The sequence below is a fragment of the Amblyomma mixtum genome, chromosome 3 (genome assembly GCF_055824585.1).
Source record: "Amblyomma mixtum isolate Tamu chromosome 3, ASM5582458v1, whole genome shotgun sequence".
NCBI lineage: Eukaryota > Metazoa > Arthropoda > Arachnida > Ixodida > Ixodidae > Amblyomma > Amblyomma mixtum.
This window is the reverse complement of record NC_143014.1, coordinates 200,178,418-200,191,194: the sequence shown is the minus strand read 5'-3', so window position 1 is coordinate 200,191,194 and position 12,777 is coordinate 200,178,418. Positions and strand designations below refer to the sequence as shown.

Below are 12,777 nucleotides of genomic sequence, written 5' to 3'. Positions count from 1 at the left end.
TTTTTCTATTTTCATTTGCAGATCAATGCTGTACAATCAGTCTAATGTAGTGGCTGATTTGGAATGGGTAATATTTGATGAATGCCATTACATCAGTGATCCTGATGTGAGTTTCTCTCATTTGTTTTGTTTTGTTTTTGTAAAGGTGTGCTAAGAGCCATGCCTTGATTTTTGAAACTATGTTAGGGTGACCTGCATTGATGAGAAAAAAAGCTTCTTTGTCTTTAATCATGCATGGTCATTTCTGCTAGTGTTTGCTAACCTCTGAGGGCATAAAAATCTATTTTAGCATGTTACATGCTCAGGTAATCTCTTCTCTCAAAATCCACCTATACCAGTGTCTGGTCTCTGAGGCTATAGAAATCTAGACTAGCATGTTATTTGTCAAGGTAGTTTGTTTGACTGCTTAAGATGCCGCAAAGAGAAACCATGAAACCTTTTTTAAACTTTACGGGCCATAATGCGTGATCCTTTTCCTCCCGCGCATGAGGTAACTTGAGTGCACCTCCCTGCTCATCCCCCAGTGATCATACCCAAATGTGTACTTTCTGTACTTATGCTAAGAAAAGGGTGCAGACGTGTCATGTACAGGTATAGCTTACAAGTTAAAGTTAAGACGTGGGTAGCAGATTTATGTCATTGATCAGTAAAACCTCTGTGCTCCATGCAGGCTTTGTGAGTAAGCAGGGCTTGTCTGTGTGCCATTTAATGGATGAAGAAATTCATGAACTTTCGATGAATTCTGACACCGACGTGAGGCAAAGTATGTCTATTGATGCAAGCAGCTTGAAACATCCATTGAAAGGGCATGCGAGAAAACCTGGCAGGGAATGAAAACGAGTTGAAAAATAACTTGGCCCAGACGAAGACAAGTCCCCTTGTCGAAACGTTGGCTCTAGCAACCTGAGGTTTTCCCCTCCCTTGTTCATTTTGTGATCGCCAAGGACCATCTACCGCACCCTCTCTCTACCATTGGCATTGAAAGAGTTAATACTGCAAATAGCTTATCGTAAAAAGTTTTTTCAAGACGTCTTGCCTAAGAGCGGCATCTTTTGAGGAAATACCAATGTATATTGGGCAGGCATGCACTCTCTTTATGTGTTATAAATTTTGTCTCTCTCACTGCAGCGTGGTGTTGTTTGGGAAGAAGTACTAATCATGCTGCCAAGTCATGTCGGACTTGTTCTTCTTAGCGCCACAGTGCCAAATGCATTGAAACTTGCCAATTGGATTGGGTACGTGTTTTCATTAGCATTATTTACATTTTTTTTTCTTCTTTTTGAGAGATGTGAAGTCAAGCTTCAAAGTGCACTTGTTTCAATGTGTCTCTTTTCTTAAAAACTAGTACAATGCTTGAAAACATCAGAGGTTGGAAATCAAAGATGTGAATAGTAAATGTCTATTTTGGGTATCTTACTTCATATTGAATTTGCTGAACATTTGAGGCTAGGGATAGTTTAGATGAATTAGATGTTGAAGTGGCATCTTATTCTTATCTCATGTCCAAGCAGATACAGTAGAACCTCGATTATACGACTTTGAGATTACTGCAGGAAACTGTTGTATAATCCGGGTTGTTGTATAATCGTATAATTGAAAATCTTGCACAAGTGACACATTCATGTAATAAACGTGTCTGCTACTCTGGGTTATGTGCATTTTAAACACGCCCATTTTCGTTCTGCGAGTATTAGTCTGAGACTGCACGCAGCCACGCTTTTCAGCACCGAAGAGATGGCTTTAGGCGAGGAGTGCGTGTGCTCCCGTCCCTGTGCGTTAAGTAGACATCACAAACTCGTCGAAAGTGATGATTTCAGCGCTGCACCAGAAATATGGCTGCTCTGACTCTTCGAAGACGTTTTGCGGCCACGCAGTACAACAGTGCCAACGACATGTCTTTCTGTTCAGACTTCCTCTAGAACTGCGTCATAAAGGAAAAATTGAAAACACAATGTTCCCCGGTGGCGTGAATGCGCTGCCGGCACGCTTTCGGCAGTGATGTGCGGCTTGCCGGGTGACAGCGTGCCACTTACTCCTGGCTCGCTTGGTGTCGCTAGGCCTAACATGCTCCACACTGAAGCCGTAGTGGAAAGTGGTTTCGAATCTTTTTACCGCCTGTACAATAACTTCATGCTGGTACTTCAAGCTGATTTCCCTAACGCCTTCATTAGCGAAGCTAGCGAAAAAACTGGCCAGGCGAGCGTCCTCGCACCGTCAGCCAGGAGTCGCACGCTTGAAGTTCGAGTCTAAGCCGTCGGCAGAACCGTCATTGCAGGCGGTCATGCTATTGATCGCATTGCTGTGTGCTCGTCTCTGTCTTGATTCTGATATGGAACCACCTTTGTTTTGTGTCATGTCTGCCAATAAAGCGCTCCGCCAGTGTCTCATTCCGGATGGTTCCCGCCGGTCGTCGTAAGAAGCGAGGCATGCATATTTTTCCATCATATAATTGAGGCTTTTAATGCAATATCGCTGTGGGAGATTTGTTGGTCGTCGCATGAACAGGGGACGCATAATCGGGATTCTGCTCTATGTCTGATGTCCGGTAATGAAAATTTTTTTTCATGCTTCAAAAGCTTTTATTCATGAATCTCCTTTATTTGCTGATCCAGGCGTATAAAGCAGAAAAAGCTCTACGTCATTTGTACAACAAAGCGCCCTGTGCCTTTGGAACACCACCTGTATTTCAATCAAGAGACTTTCCTTGTTCTGGATGCCAATAACAACTTCCAGACAGCCAGGTTGGTGGCACATTTGTTTTGTCTTTGTCATAAAGTTGAGTTCTTGTGCTAAATTTTGCTTGCTTTGTGAGTCTGACATGTGCTGTGTACCCTCTTTTCTGTAGCTACAATAAGGCCTGTGCGAGGCAGAAAGAAACAGAGACTATAACTAGACCATACGATGTGAGTCATCCTTTCTTTTTGCTGTTGTATATATATCACACTGTTGTGTAGCATAAAGCAAACTTGGAACTAAACACTGTGAATGTTACTTAGAATGCGTCCTCAGTACACAACAAATGAGTGCATATTTTGTGCTAATATGAAACTCCTTTGAGGCACGGTAAAAATAGATGCATATCATCTTATCAGGGCTGACTTTGTCCTAGCGTATGTCACTGCGAATGAAGCATTGCTTGTCAAAGTAATCTTTTCTTGCATTATGAAATGCATTGAGAAAAGTGAGAAGGTCAATGAGAAGTGCGAAGCGCTTTTTTTTTTTTAATAAAGAGCATGCTGTGTTTGGCAGCAGCTAGGTTTTATACATCAGTGTGTGGTTGCACGGTGAGGCTTGATTTCTGGTGCAACATTTCATCACTGAGTGTTGTTTTGTAGTCTTATGCAGGGTTATGTGCTGATTTCAAATTATAATCTGCCTTTTGCAGATCAATATCCTAGCTGCGTTTGGTGGAAATAATCCAGTTGACATAGTTTTGTGCCACTGCCGTAGTCAATGTGGGCAGAGTCACAAAAAATGACAGCTTTGGGGGCAGTTATTCATGTACAGTTAGCACTGTTAACAGGAGCCCCATATGAGTGCCAAAAGCAGCTGTGCAATGTGATGATGCAACTGGAAGAGTAGGAGTGTGCTGTTCAGTAATGCAATGCATAATGAACGATGGCAGCAGGGTAGCATACAACAGAACATATGGCAAGCAGCGTTGTGCCGGTTGTCGCTTCTGGTGTTTAGTGCTTTGGCACTTTGGCAAGACAAACAGTAGAAATGTGCGGGTATCGGTTCTTGGTCACGAAGTTGATGTGAATAATAAAAATTGGTTATGAATCATATAGACAATTTTGAATACGAATACAGGAGCTTAAATTAAAAACAAATGCTTTTTCACAAACACGGCTATGAAAAAATACTTGTGTTGCGAATTAATTTTATTTCACTCGTCATCAGCATCAGCATAACTTATTACTCTAGTAAGGTCTGCCTGACATTGAGAAAAGGGAAAGGGTTTATGTATTATGGGGTCAGTCTGCATCCAGCTGGCCGGGAAGGCGATCATGCCGGCTACACACAGGCGTTACTTGTACGCTACACGTTTCCCCAACCCATGGTGCAGAGTCGCAGCCACGGCAGGTTCGGACGAAGTAGGCAACAGCAGAGCACGCGGGGAAATAGTTTATTGTCCTAACGCGAGGTGAACCACACTGCGGAAGAAGGTTCTATCCGATAAAATAGAAGTTCAGTAGCTCACCATGTCGTCGTTGACCGGCGTTGGGTCCTCCGGAGGTTGGCAGGCAGGAAGGGATCCTTCGGGGCAGCTCGGCAGGAGGTCAGCGGCAAGAGAGCGATGTTCCCACCGCGAGTTCTTTTTAACCCCTAGGGCATTCCTCGCTAGGGGCAACCAGTTGCCCACAAGCTCAGGCATGTGCCCCTTCCCTAAGTAGCCAGTGCGCTGTCGTGACGTCACGTCATTGTTGGGAACGGGGAACATTCCTAGCGGCGGCTCGCGCTCGTCTCGTGACTCTGGCGCGAGAACGATGAAGGATACCAGTTTATCCCACAGTGTGCAGCACTAATAGTAATAAACTATTTTGCAGACGAACACAGTGAAACCTCGTTAATGTGTACTCTGAGTCGTGCCTTCATGGCTGTGTGCTGTGTTAGTTTTAAAGGATTTGTAGGAAAATTAACAAGAACATTATGAGTGTCTTGAATGCTTTATTGGGCACTTTAGTGTTTTTTTTTTTTTTGCTGTGGCATATTTATTATTTGTTAGAGATGTTATCTTTTGTAATACAAGCTGCTCAAGAAGGGAACGTAAGAATAACAGTTATGTAGATTACTGTGTTCGTGATACTGCATGATGTACCTAATACTGATATCTGTAAAATAAATTTACAATTTACAGTTGTCAATAAAACAAAGAAACAGGAAAATTTGTAAATAAAGATATTAATGTGCTTCTATGTCCACTGATTTATATTTTGCTACATGCTTCCATGCTTTTTAGAAAAAGACCCGGTACCTGGGACTGATCCAGCACCTGCGCAGGGCAGACCGGCTGCCTGCCATTTGCTTCACTTTCTCACGACGCCGCTGCGATGAAAATGCCCAACTACTTCGTTCGCTCGACCTCAACTCAGATGAGGAAAAGTGGTCTGTGCGACGTTTTCTTCAAACTCACGTTATAGCCCGGTTAAACCCGGTTGACCAGGAGCTACCCCAGCTGCTCTCCATGCGTCAACTCTTGGAAGCTGGTTTTGGTGTCCATCACAGTGGTGTGCTGCCCATTCTCAAAGAGGCCGTTGAGATGCTCTTTCAGCGTGGTCTTGTGAAGGTCAGTGTGGCAGACGCATACCCTTATGTTCTTGTGCTTGAAACCGGGTTTGGTTTGAAGAAAATATTGAAGAGTAAAAAAAGGAGCAAAAGTGTGGGGAACAGAATCATGGTTTTGCTATGCTCGCTTATTGGGGAGTTCACTTGAGCCTTTTATTTTTAATATGCTATGTGAGGTAAGGAGCACAGAACTTTAGTGTGTGAGCTATGATTGTTGTCGATATTTTTTTTACTTTTCTCGCAAGACAAGGCATAACTGGCTCACTGTTAAAGCAATCGTGCTTCATATTGTTTTAAAATGATGACAATTTCAACTCTTTTTTTTATCCTTGTGCATTCAGTTATTTATGTTTGAAAGATTCATAGTACAGTGGAACCTCGATTATACGACGTTCAGGGGACCGCGCGAAACCGTCGTATAATCCGGGTGTCGTATAATCGAAAATCAAAGAATGCGGCCAGTGGCGCTCGGCCTTGCGCGGAAAACTGTTGACCGGCTTCAAGCCCGCGGCAAGTACGCCAATCAGATTAAAAAAGACAAAACCCAGCATTTGTTTGAAACAGATTTGCAAAAAAATCTTTATTACCGTTTAAAAAAAATCGGTAATTTTTTTTTTTTTTTGCACCTTTGCCCAACCTCGGCGCATCAACTTTCTTTCAAGGGCTGCCACGTCCGGCCAACATCGTCGCGCGCGCAAGCAAAGCGCCGGATGTTGTCGACGATCTGCAACACGTCCGCGTAACTAGGAATGGGAGCGCAAACCTCTGCATCGTTGTCCACTTCCTCTTCGTCGGAAGTTTTATCGTGGGGCACAAGCATCCATTACTTCCATTACAAAAAGCGCCGTGGACGCCGCTGTCCTCGCTTGGGCGAGCCGCGAGCGCGGCCTCGCCCGCTTATCTGTTTTTTCATCAGCGTCGGCTCCTGCGGACGCATCTGTTGCTGCGACGGCGTCTTATCTTTTCGCTTTATCTTTCCTCTGATCTTTTAACTCTCCTCGGCAGCGGTGGTGGCTTGGCTCACGCCAGTAGGCGGGCCCGTGCGCTTTCCTTTTCATCCTTCTCTCAGTCACAACAACAACACGCAGGCCGCGCCTCCTTGGGACTCCGACTGCACAGGCTCGACGAAAAAGAGAGCAAGTGCACTTGGCGGCCTCGGCAACGCTCTCTTCCGCGCAAAAACGGGGGTGCTTAGATTCACATGCAAAGTTTTTTTTTTTTTTTCAGAAATTTTTTTCCGAAAATAGGGGGGGGGGGGGGGGTGCTTAGAATCGCGAAAATACGGTACATCCCGGCCTGCGTTTGCTGACGACCTTTTTTGACGGACGGTACGAGCTAGCCGTCGTACGAAGCGGGGTCCTTCTAAAATTGGCGTCGTATAACCGAGGTTTTTAATGCATTGTCTCTATGGGGGTTTTGCCGGGACCGCACAAATTCGTCGTAAAATGCGGGTCGTCGCATGACCGGGGGACGTATAATCGAGGTTCCACTGTAGTTGCAGGAAAGTTGGTCATCAAGGGATGGAAATGCTGAGACAGTTCCATTTTCCACTACTACTTTTCCTTTGCCTGTCAGCCAAAAAAGCAAATTTTACTGAAATACGATTTTGAAAGAGGAAAGGGACTGCTGAATTGTGTGAAAGATTTTCTGCATTTAATCAAATGTAACCCAATACATAAAGTTTGTAAAGTTCTTAACTGTGGTTGTAACTCTTCATCGGGGTGATGGCTGGTGTATGACCTCCTTTCATGTTCACGCTTGATGACCACACCTTTGACCACATGGAACAGAACACACACACGTTAAGTATAAACCATCTGGAAAACGTTTGTTTTGGGCAGGGAACAAGCACAGACAAGTGAGGGAGTTGAACAGACACCTTGCCAGATTTCTTCGAAGCGCAGCAGCACAACAAAATAAGGACAAAGACAGAAGGGAATGAGCAGGACCACACCTTTGTCCACAAGGAACAGAACGCGCACACGTTAAATATAAGCGATCTGGAAAGCGTTTGTTTTGGGTATTCTGGACAAATGGCCTCCCTTGGCAGCATGGGCAGGGAACAAGCACAGACAAGTGAGGGAGTTGAACAGACTCCTTGACAGATTCCTTCGAAGCCCAGCAGCACAACAAAATAAGGACAAAGACAGAAGGGAATGAATAGGACCACACCTTTGACCACAAGGAACAGAACACACACACGTTAAATATAAGCCATCTGGAAAGTGTTTTGGGTCTTCTGGACAAATGGCCTTCCTTGGCAGCATGGGCAGGGAACAAGCACAGACAAGGGAGGGAGTTGAACAGACTCCTTGACAGATTCCTTCGAAGCCCAGCAGCACAACAAAATAAGGACAAAGACAGAAGGGAATGAGTAGGACCACACCTTTGACCACAAGGAACAGAACACACACACGTTAAATATAAGCCATCTAGAAAGCGTTTGTTTTGGGTCTTCTGGACAAATCGCCTCCCTTGGCAGCATGGGCATGGAACAAGCACAGACAAGTGAGAGAGTTGAACAGGCTCCTTAACAGATTTCTTTGAAGCACAACAGCACAACAAAATAAGGACAAAGGCAGAAGGAAATGCGTAGACGGGATATTTGGGCTAGTTGGTCATTAATGATTTCTTCGATGACCAGCAGCAAAATAAACTGAGGGTCAGGACAAAAGGAACGAGGGGACATGTCCATCTGCTAGTTCCTTCTTTGTGTGTATTTCAACTCTGATATGAGCACTGGTAATGCAGGTTTCCAGTCATGAGGTCACTTCAGAGATGATGGATGAGGGCAGGACAGGGTTCATGCTTCACCATCGCTGCTTTTCTGAAGGCTTGGTCGTTCGACAGCATCTTGTGGCAGTGTTCAGGCAGTAATACCTACACTTTTTATGGCTGTAAGTTGTAGTGAGGCAAGCCTTTTGGCTGACGTTACTGACAAAACCAGACTATGGGGCTGTGGGCCAAACGATTCTTGAGAGATCTGTCATTGAGTATTGACTCTGGTGGTACAGGAGTGGTGGCTTTCCTTTGGTGTCGTGCATTAATTGGATATACATGCACTCACTGTAATAGCTACACTTGAAGAAAAAATGAATGATCATGAGCTTTGGTTATGGGAGATGGCCCTTGGGGATGGGGGCTGTCCTCACAACAGAGGTGGTTTCTGTAGGTTCCTTGGTGGTGGTAGCAGTGTCGTCTTTCTACATTGGTGGAGAGCCACAGGGTCAAGTAAAGTGGGATCATACATGGGGAAGGTGATGTAGCTTGAACTCACTGCTCATGTCAATTCCTCATGTGTCCAGGCATGGTATTTTGTTCTGTTATCCAGTGTGCAGTGACTTGCCCGTGGTGCAAAGTACAGCTATTGCTAAGTCGTTGGGCGAAAAATGTGATGCTGCATAGATGCGTATGGTTGGGTTGCTCCTTTGCCTTTTACCACTACTTTCCCTGTCTCACTGCCCTGTGCCTCTGCAATTTCTCTTCGTATCACCTTAGATTTTTACTTTGTCGAAGCACTGTGTTCTGCAGCTATAGTGTGGGGCACAAAGTGAATGAATGGCCTTGTGTCGAAGGGTACCTGGTACATGCTTCATTGAGTAGTAAAAGGGGGACTCTGCTGAATAGCATGAAGCCGGAAGTGTAAACTGTGGTTGCAAGAGTAAAGGCTTTATAATGCTAAAATATTTTTTTATAGACTTGAAACCCTTATCAGCATCATTGTTGGGTGTCCATTTTTCAAAGATGTTTCAGCAACATGGTTCTAGTTTTCGTGTAGAAACCTACTCTTTAGTGTGGGGAGCTTTTCCTGAACTCAAACCTGGTCTCTCATCTGCCTCTTTCAAGGTGCTCTTTGCCACGGAGACATTTGCTGTGGGTGTGAACGTGCCAGCTCGGACAGTTATTTTTGACAGCATTCAAAAACATGATGGCATCCGCTATAGGGACCTGATACCTGCGGAGTACATACAGATGGCTGGCAGGTGAGGAGGAGTTGTGAGAATGCTTTGTGACAGTGCACTAGACATGTGAGCAGCAAATACCAGTCTGTGGTTGTTATTGGGTTTGTGCGAGTATTTGATAATTTCAAATATTCACTCATAAATTAATGTATTTGATGTTCCAGTGTTTAGGGGGATTCTCCAAGGTGGAGTAGATTTTTTATAAGGAAGTAATTACTCCTTTGGATCCACCCAAGCGCAGCCATACAGCTACAAAGGAGAGCTATGCAGCTTTCACAGAAGCTTCATGGTTGAAGAAAAATTTGTCCTGGTCCGGGGTAGTAAAAGGACCAGCAGAAATTTTTCGTCAACCGTGAAGTTTCTCTGAAAGCTGTATAGCTCTACTTTGTAGCCTTATGGCTGCGCTTCGGCAGATGGTAATGAATAATTACTTCCTTATTAACTCTTTCCTTACCTTGGGGAAAATGACCATTTTCTGTAGTTTCGGTAGTTTTTTTTTCTGTAAAAACTTTTGTATCGAAAATTTAATGCAATACACAGAAACAAAGCAAAATAAATGTGCTTTCTAGGATATAAGTTTAAATAATGAATTGTGCATTGAAATAGAAAATTTTTCTTGTCAGAAACAATTTTAGAAAAGGATTTAACTTGTAAAGACATGCTTGTATATGAAAAGAAAAACATTAGGAATTTTCTGAAATATGCAAAATGTTTGGTATTCTATTGGCCACTATCTATAAAAACTCGGAAGTTCTATCTTGAGTAGTAAAACGCGTTGCAGAGCTAGTTGGTGATGCATTTTCTTTTCTTGAAATTTAAACTGTGCTACATTTTTAGGCGAATACACAGGCAGACATGACAGGACGGTCCCTGAGTAGTTTTTCAGTAGTTTTTGAGTAGTTTTTTGAGTAGTTTGTTTTTAGTATCTCAAGTAGTTTTCTTGCTAAAAACAATAACTTGAAACCCTATAGTTGGGCACCAGAGTGCGGCTGCTTGAGTTATAGGTTAGTTTCCGTCGTTGACGATGTCAGAACTGTATCCTAACGTCAAGGCAGTATCTTCGCACTCGCTGCTGCTTGGATCGTCAATAAAATCATTTGTAGATGAAGCAGAGTCCTGAGATTTGCGGCGTTTTAGAGCGCGCGTTGCGCATGCAGAGGCTGCCAAGCGACTTTGACACTACCGAGCCTTCAGAGCACGTTCAAGAAATGCCGCCGTTCGGGAAAAAAAGAACAACATTGAAAACGCAACTTTAATTGTTAAATACCCAGAAGCCAGACGCGTAGCGTGCCAGTAAGCAATGCAGAAGGTTCCAAAATGTGTGCGTGTGTAACGATGCTGAATGGGCACGGTAAGGAAAGAGTTAAAAGTATTCAATATTGGATTCAATCCAATTGTTTGGCATTGGAAATCTCAGAAATACCATGTTTACTTGTACAATGAACCCACATGCATAATGAACCCACCCCCCACTTTGTCTTTGAGAATTTACATTTTTTTTTTAAGTATTAGCTTTTCTTGGTGGCCTCCTTAGTTTTGCGCTGTCCACAGTGCAGACCTTGGCAACGCACCAATACGCTGTGCGCTGATAACATCACGGCGTGTTTATCTTTTGACGAGAACCCCTGTTAGCGTGGCGAACTTGGCGGAGTACAAAGACACTGTGCACCATTGAGAGGAGTGCCGGCGGTGGTGGCTTGCGTGGCGCACTGTTGTGCCCAGCTGTGCCAGCGTATGCTTAGGAAGCCGACGAGCGCTTGAGCCTCGAACAGCAGTGCAGCAGCTTAAACCAGAATGCTATAAAACATCCTCTGCACTGAAATGCTATGGAGGAAAATTAAAAGGGTAGGTGACGGAATAAAAGAGCTTGGGATTTCCAATAAAGAATTCAGTTGGCACTGCAGCTTCATCCACGTCTCTGTGGCCGTTCCTTTCATTGTCCTCGTTCTACAAATTCTGCTGCAACCGCCTGAGTATGGAGGAAGCGGGACGTTCAGCTCCCCCAAGTGATTTGACAAGCTCGAGATCGGGAGCGAAAATGTCTTACCCCTTTCACACCACAGCTAGTGCTTAAACATTTGCTTTACACACTCATAACAGTCCTGGGAGTTTTTTTTTTTTTCACCTCTCACAAAAAAACGCTCACCTGACCTTCAGGGCCGGTTTTCAGCATGTTCTATCTCGCTGCAATTAGCCGGTGTGGTCGACCATCACAAAATCGTCTGACCGCACCTTTTGAAGTGAACGATGCTGAGCACTGGCGACACAAACGTGGCTGACCTTGTGCTTTTGTTGATGACGGATGGCCGGATGGACAAACAAACAGATGGGCAGGTGGGCCAGCGGGCATATGTATGGTATGAAATTTCAACTCTGACGAAAAATAATGTTAATATTTTTTTTTTCGCATAATGACCCCACCCTCCAAACTGGTGTCAATTTTTCTTGAAAAAAAGTGGGTTCATTACGCTACTAAATACGGTATTCGGCTCAAGCAAATAGCATTTCTTAAACATTTGCTTCATGTGGTTTTGGTTCAACTTGCCTCCTGCGGGACGGCATCGTGGCACACATGCAATCAAAGCTCACACTCCGTGGATACTTTCTAGGCGTACGTGCCATGCACTTGCACGCGTGTTCCGGAGCCGGTCTGCGCATGCGCGCGACAGCAAATGTGATCAGGCGCGAGTGCAGTACCCAGATCTGTATCTGCCAGGTGTTGATGCCTGCACTACCTGCACCACGTATGTGCCGGAACCGGCACAGTGACAGTGTACATACATCATTCGGAGGATGTGCAGCTCCTTTGACTTCCACGGCATGAGTTTGAGCTTACTGCAGCTGCCGCAGCCACTGTTCTCCTTAGGTTGCTAATTAAGTGCGCCAACGTGAGCACGAGAGGGAGCCAGCAGAAGGCACATGGAGATGGCTACTCCCTCCTGAAGCGTGACGCGGGGTAGTTCTGGGCTTACAGGCGTGCAGGTGTCCATGGAATCACCACTTAAAAGTAACAGCCGTGCAGCGATGCAATCACATTTAAGAGCAGCAGTCAGAGGTCCTACAAATAGGTCCCACACCTCACAAATAGGTCTGCTGTACATATTGGTTCACTTGCCCAAGTTCGGATGACCATTTCTGCAAAAGGTCGACATAGCTTTAAAGGTGCACTGAAGAGGAATCTGAACTTGTCTTTTTGCCGCGGGAACTCGATCTACACGTTCCTAGCATTCTTGGAAACTGCGACTTATTGCCCTGTATGGCCGATTTCCCAAATTAAATCGAATTAACGGCCGGCTCCCGCCCTTTTTTTTTAATTCTGCCTCGTACGGTGGGCGGAGTCGACCAATGCGTAGAGTGCCTTTCACCCAGTCCCGTGGCGGCTTGCCGCTCTGCCATCGGCGGAGTAATACGTAGTAGTCCGTAGTAGCAAATAGTCCGCACGTATTTTTATTTCTGTGGGCTTATTTTGCGGTTATATTATCTGCGAATGAAACTATTTATTCATGGAAACCTAAAAAACAAAATA

General features: G+C 44.6%; 1 protein-coding gene across 3 annotated transcripts in view; it reads left to right on the top strand.

The window, feature by feature from the left end:
* LOC149353276 (superkiller complex protein 2-like) overlaps positions 1-12,777 on the top strand; it is an 84,394-nt gene that overhangs the window by 33,994 nt on the left and 37,623 nt on the right. For all 3 annotated transcript variants that reach the window (XM_089582444.1, XM_089582445.1, XM_089582446.1), the window contains 6 exons: positions 22-106; positions 1,129-1,235; positions 2,613-2,741; positions 2,846-2,903; positions 4,964-5,290; positions 9,136-9,272. In XM_089582444.1, coding sequence (XP_089438570.1) covers positions 22-106; positions 1,129-1,235; positions 2,613-2,741; positions 2,846-2,903; positions 4,964-5,290; positions 9,136-9,272 — 843 coding nt within the window. The remainder of the gene's footprint in view (positions 1-21; positions 107-1,128; positions 1,236-2,612; positions 2,742-2,845; positions 2,904-4,963; positions 5,291-9,135; positions 9,273-12,777) is intronic.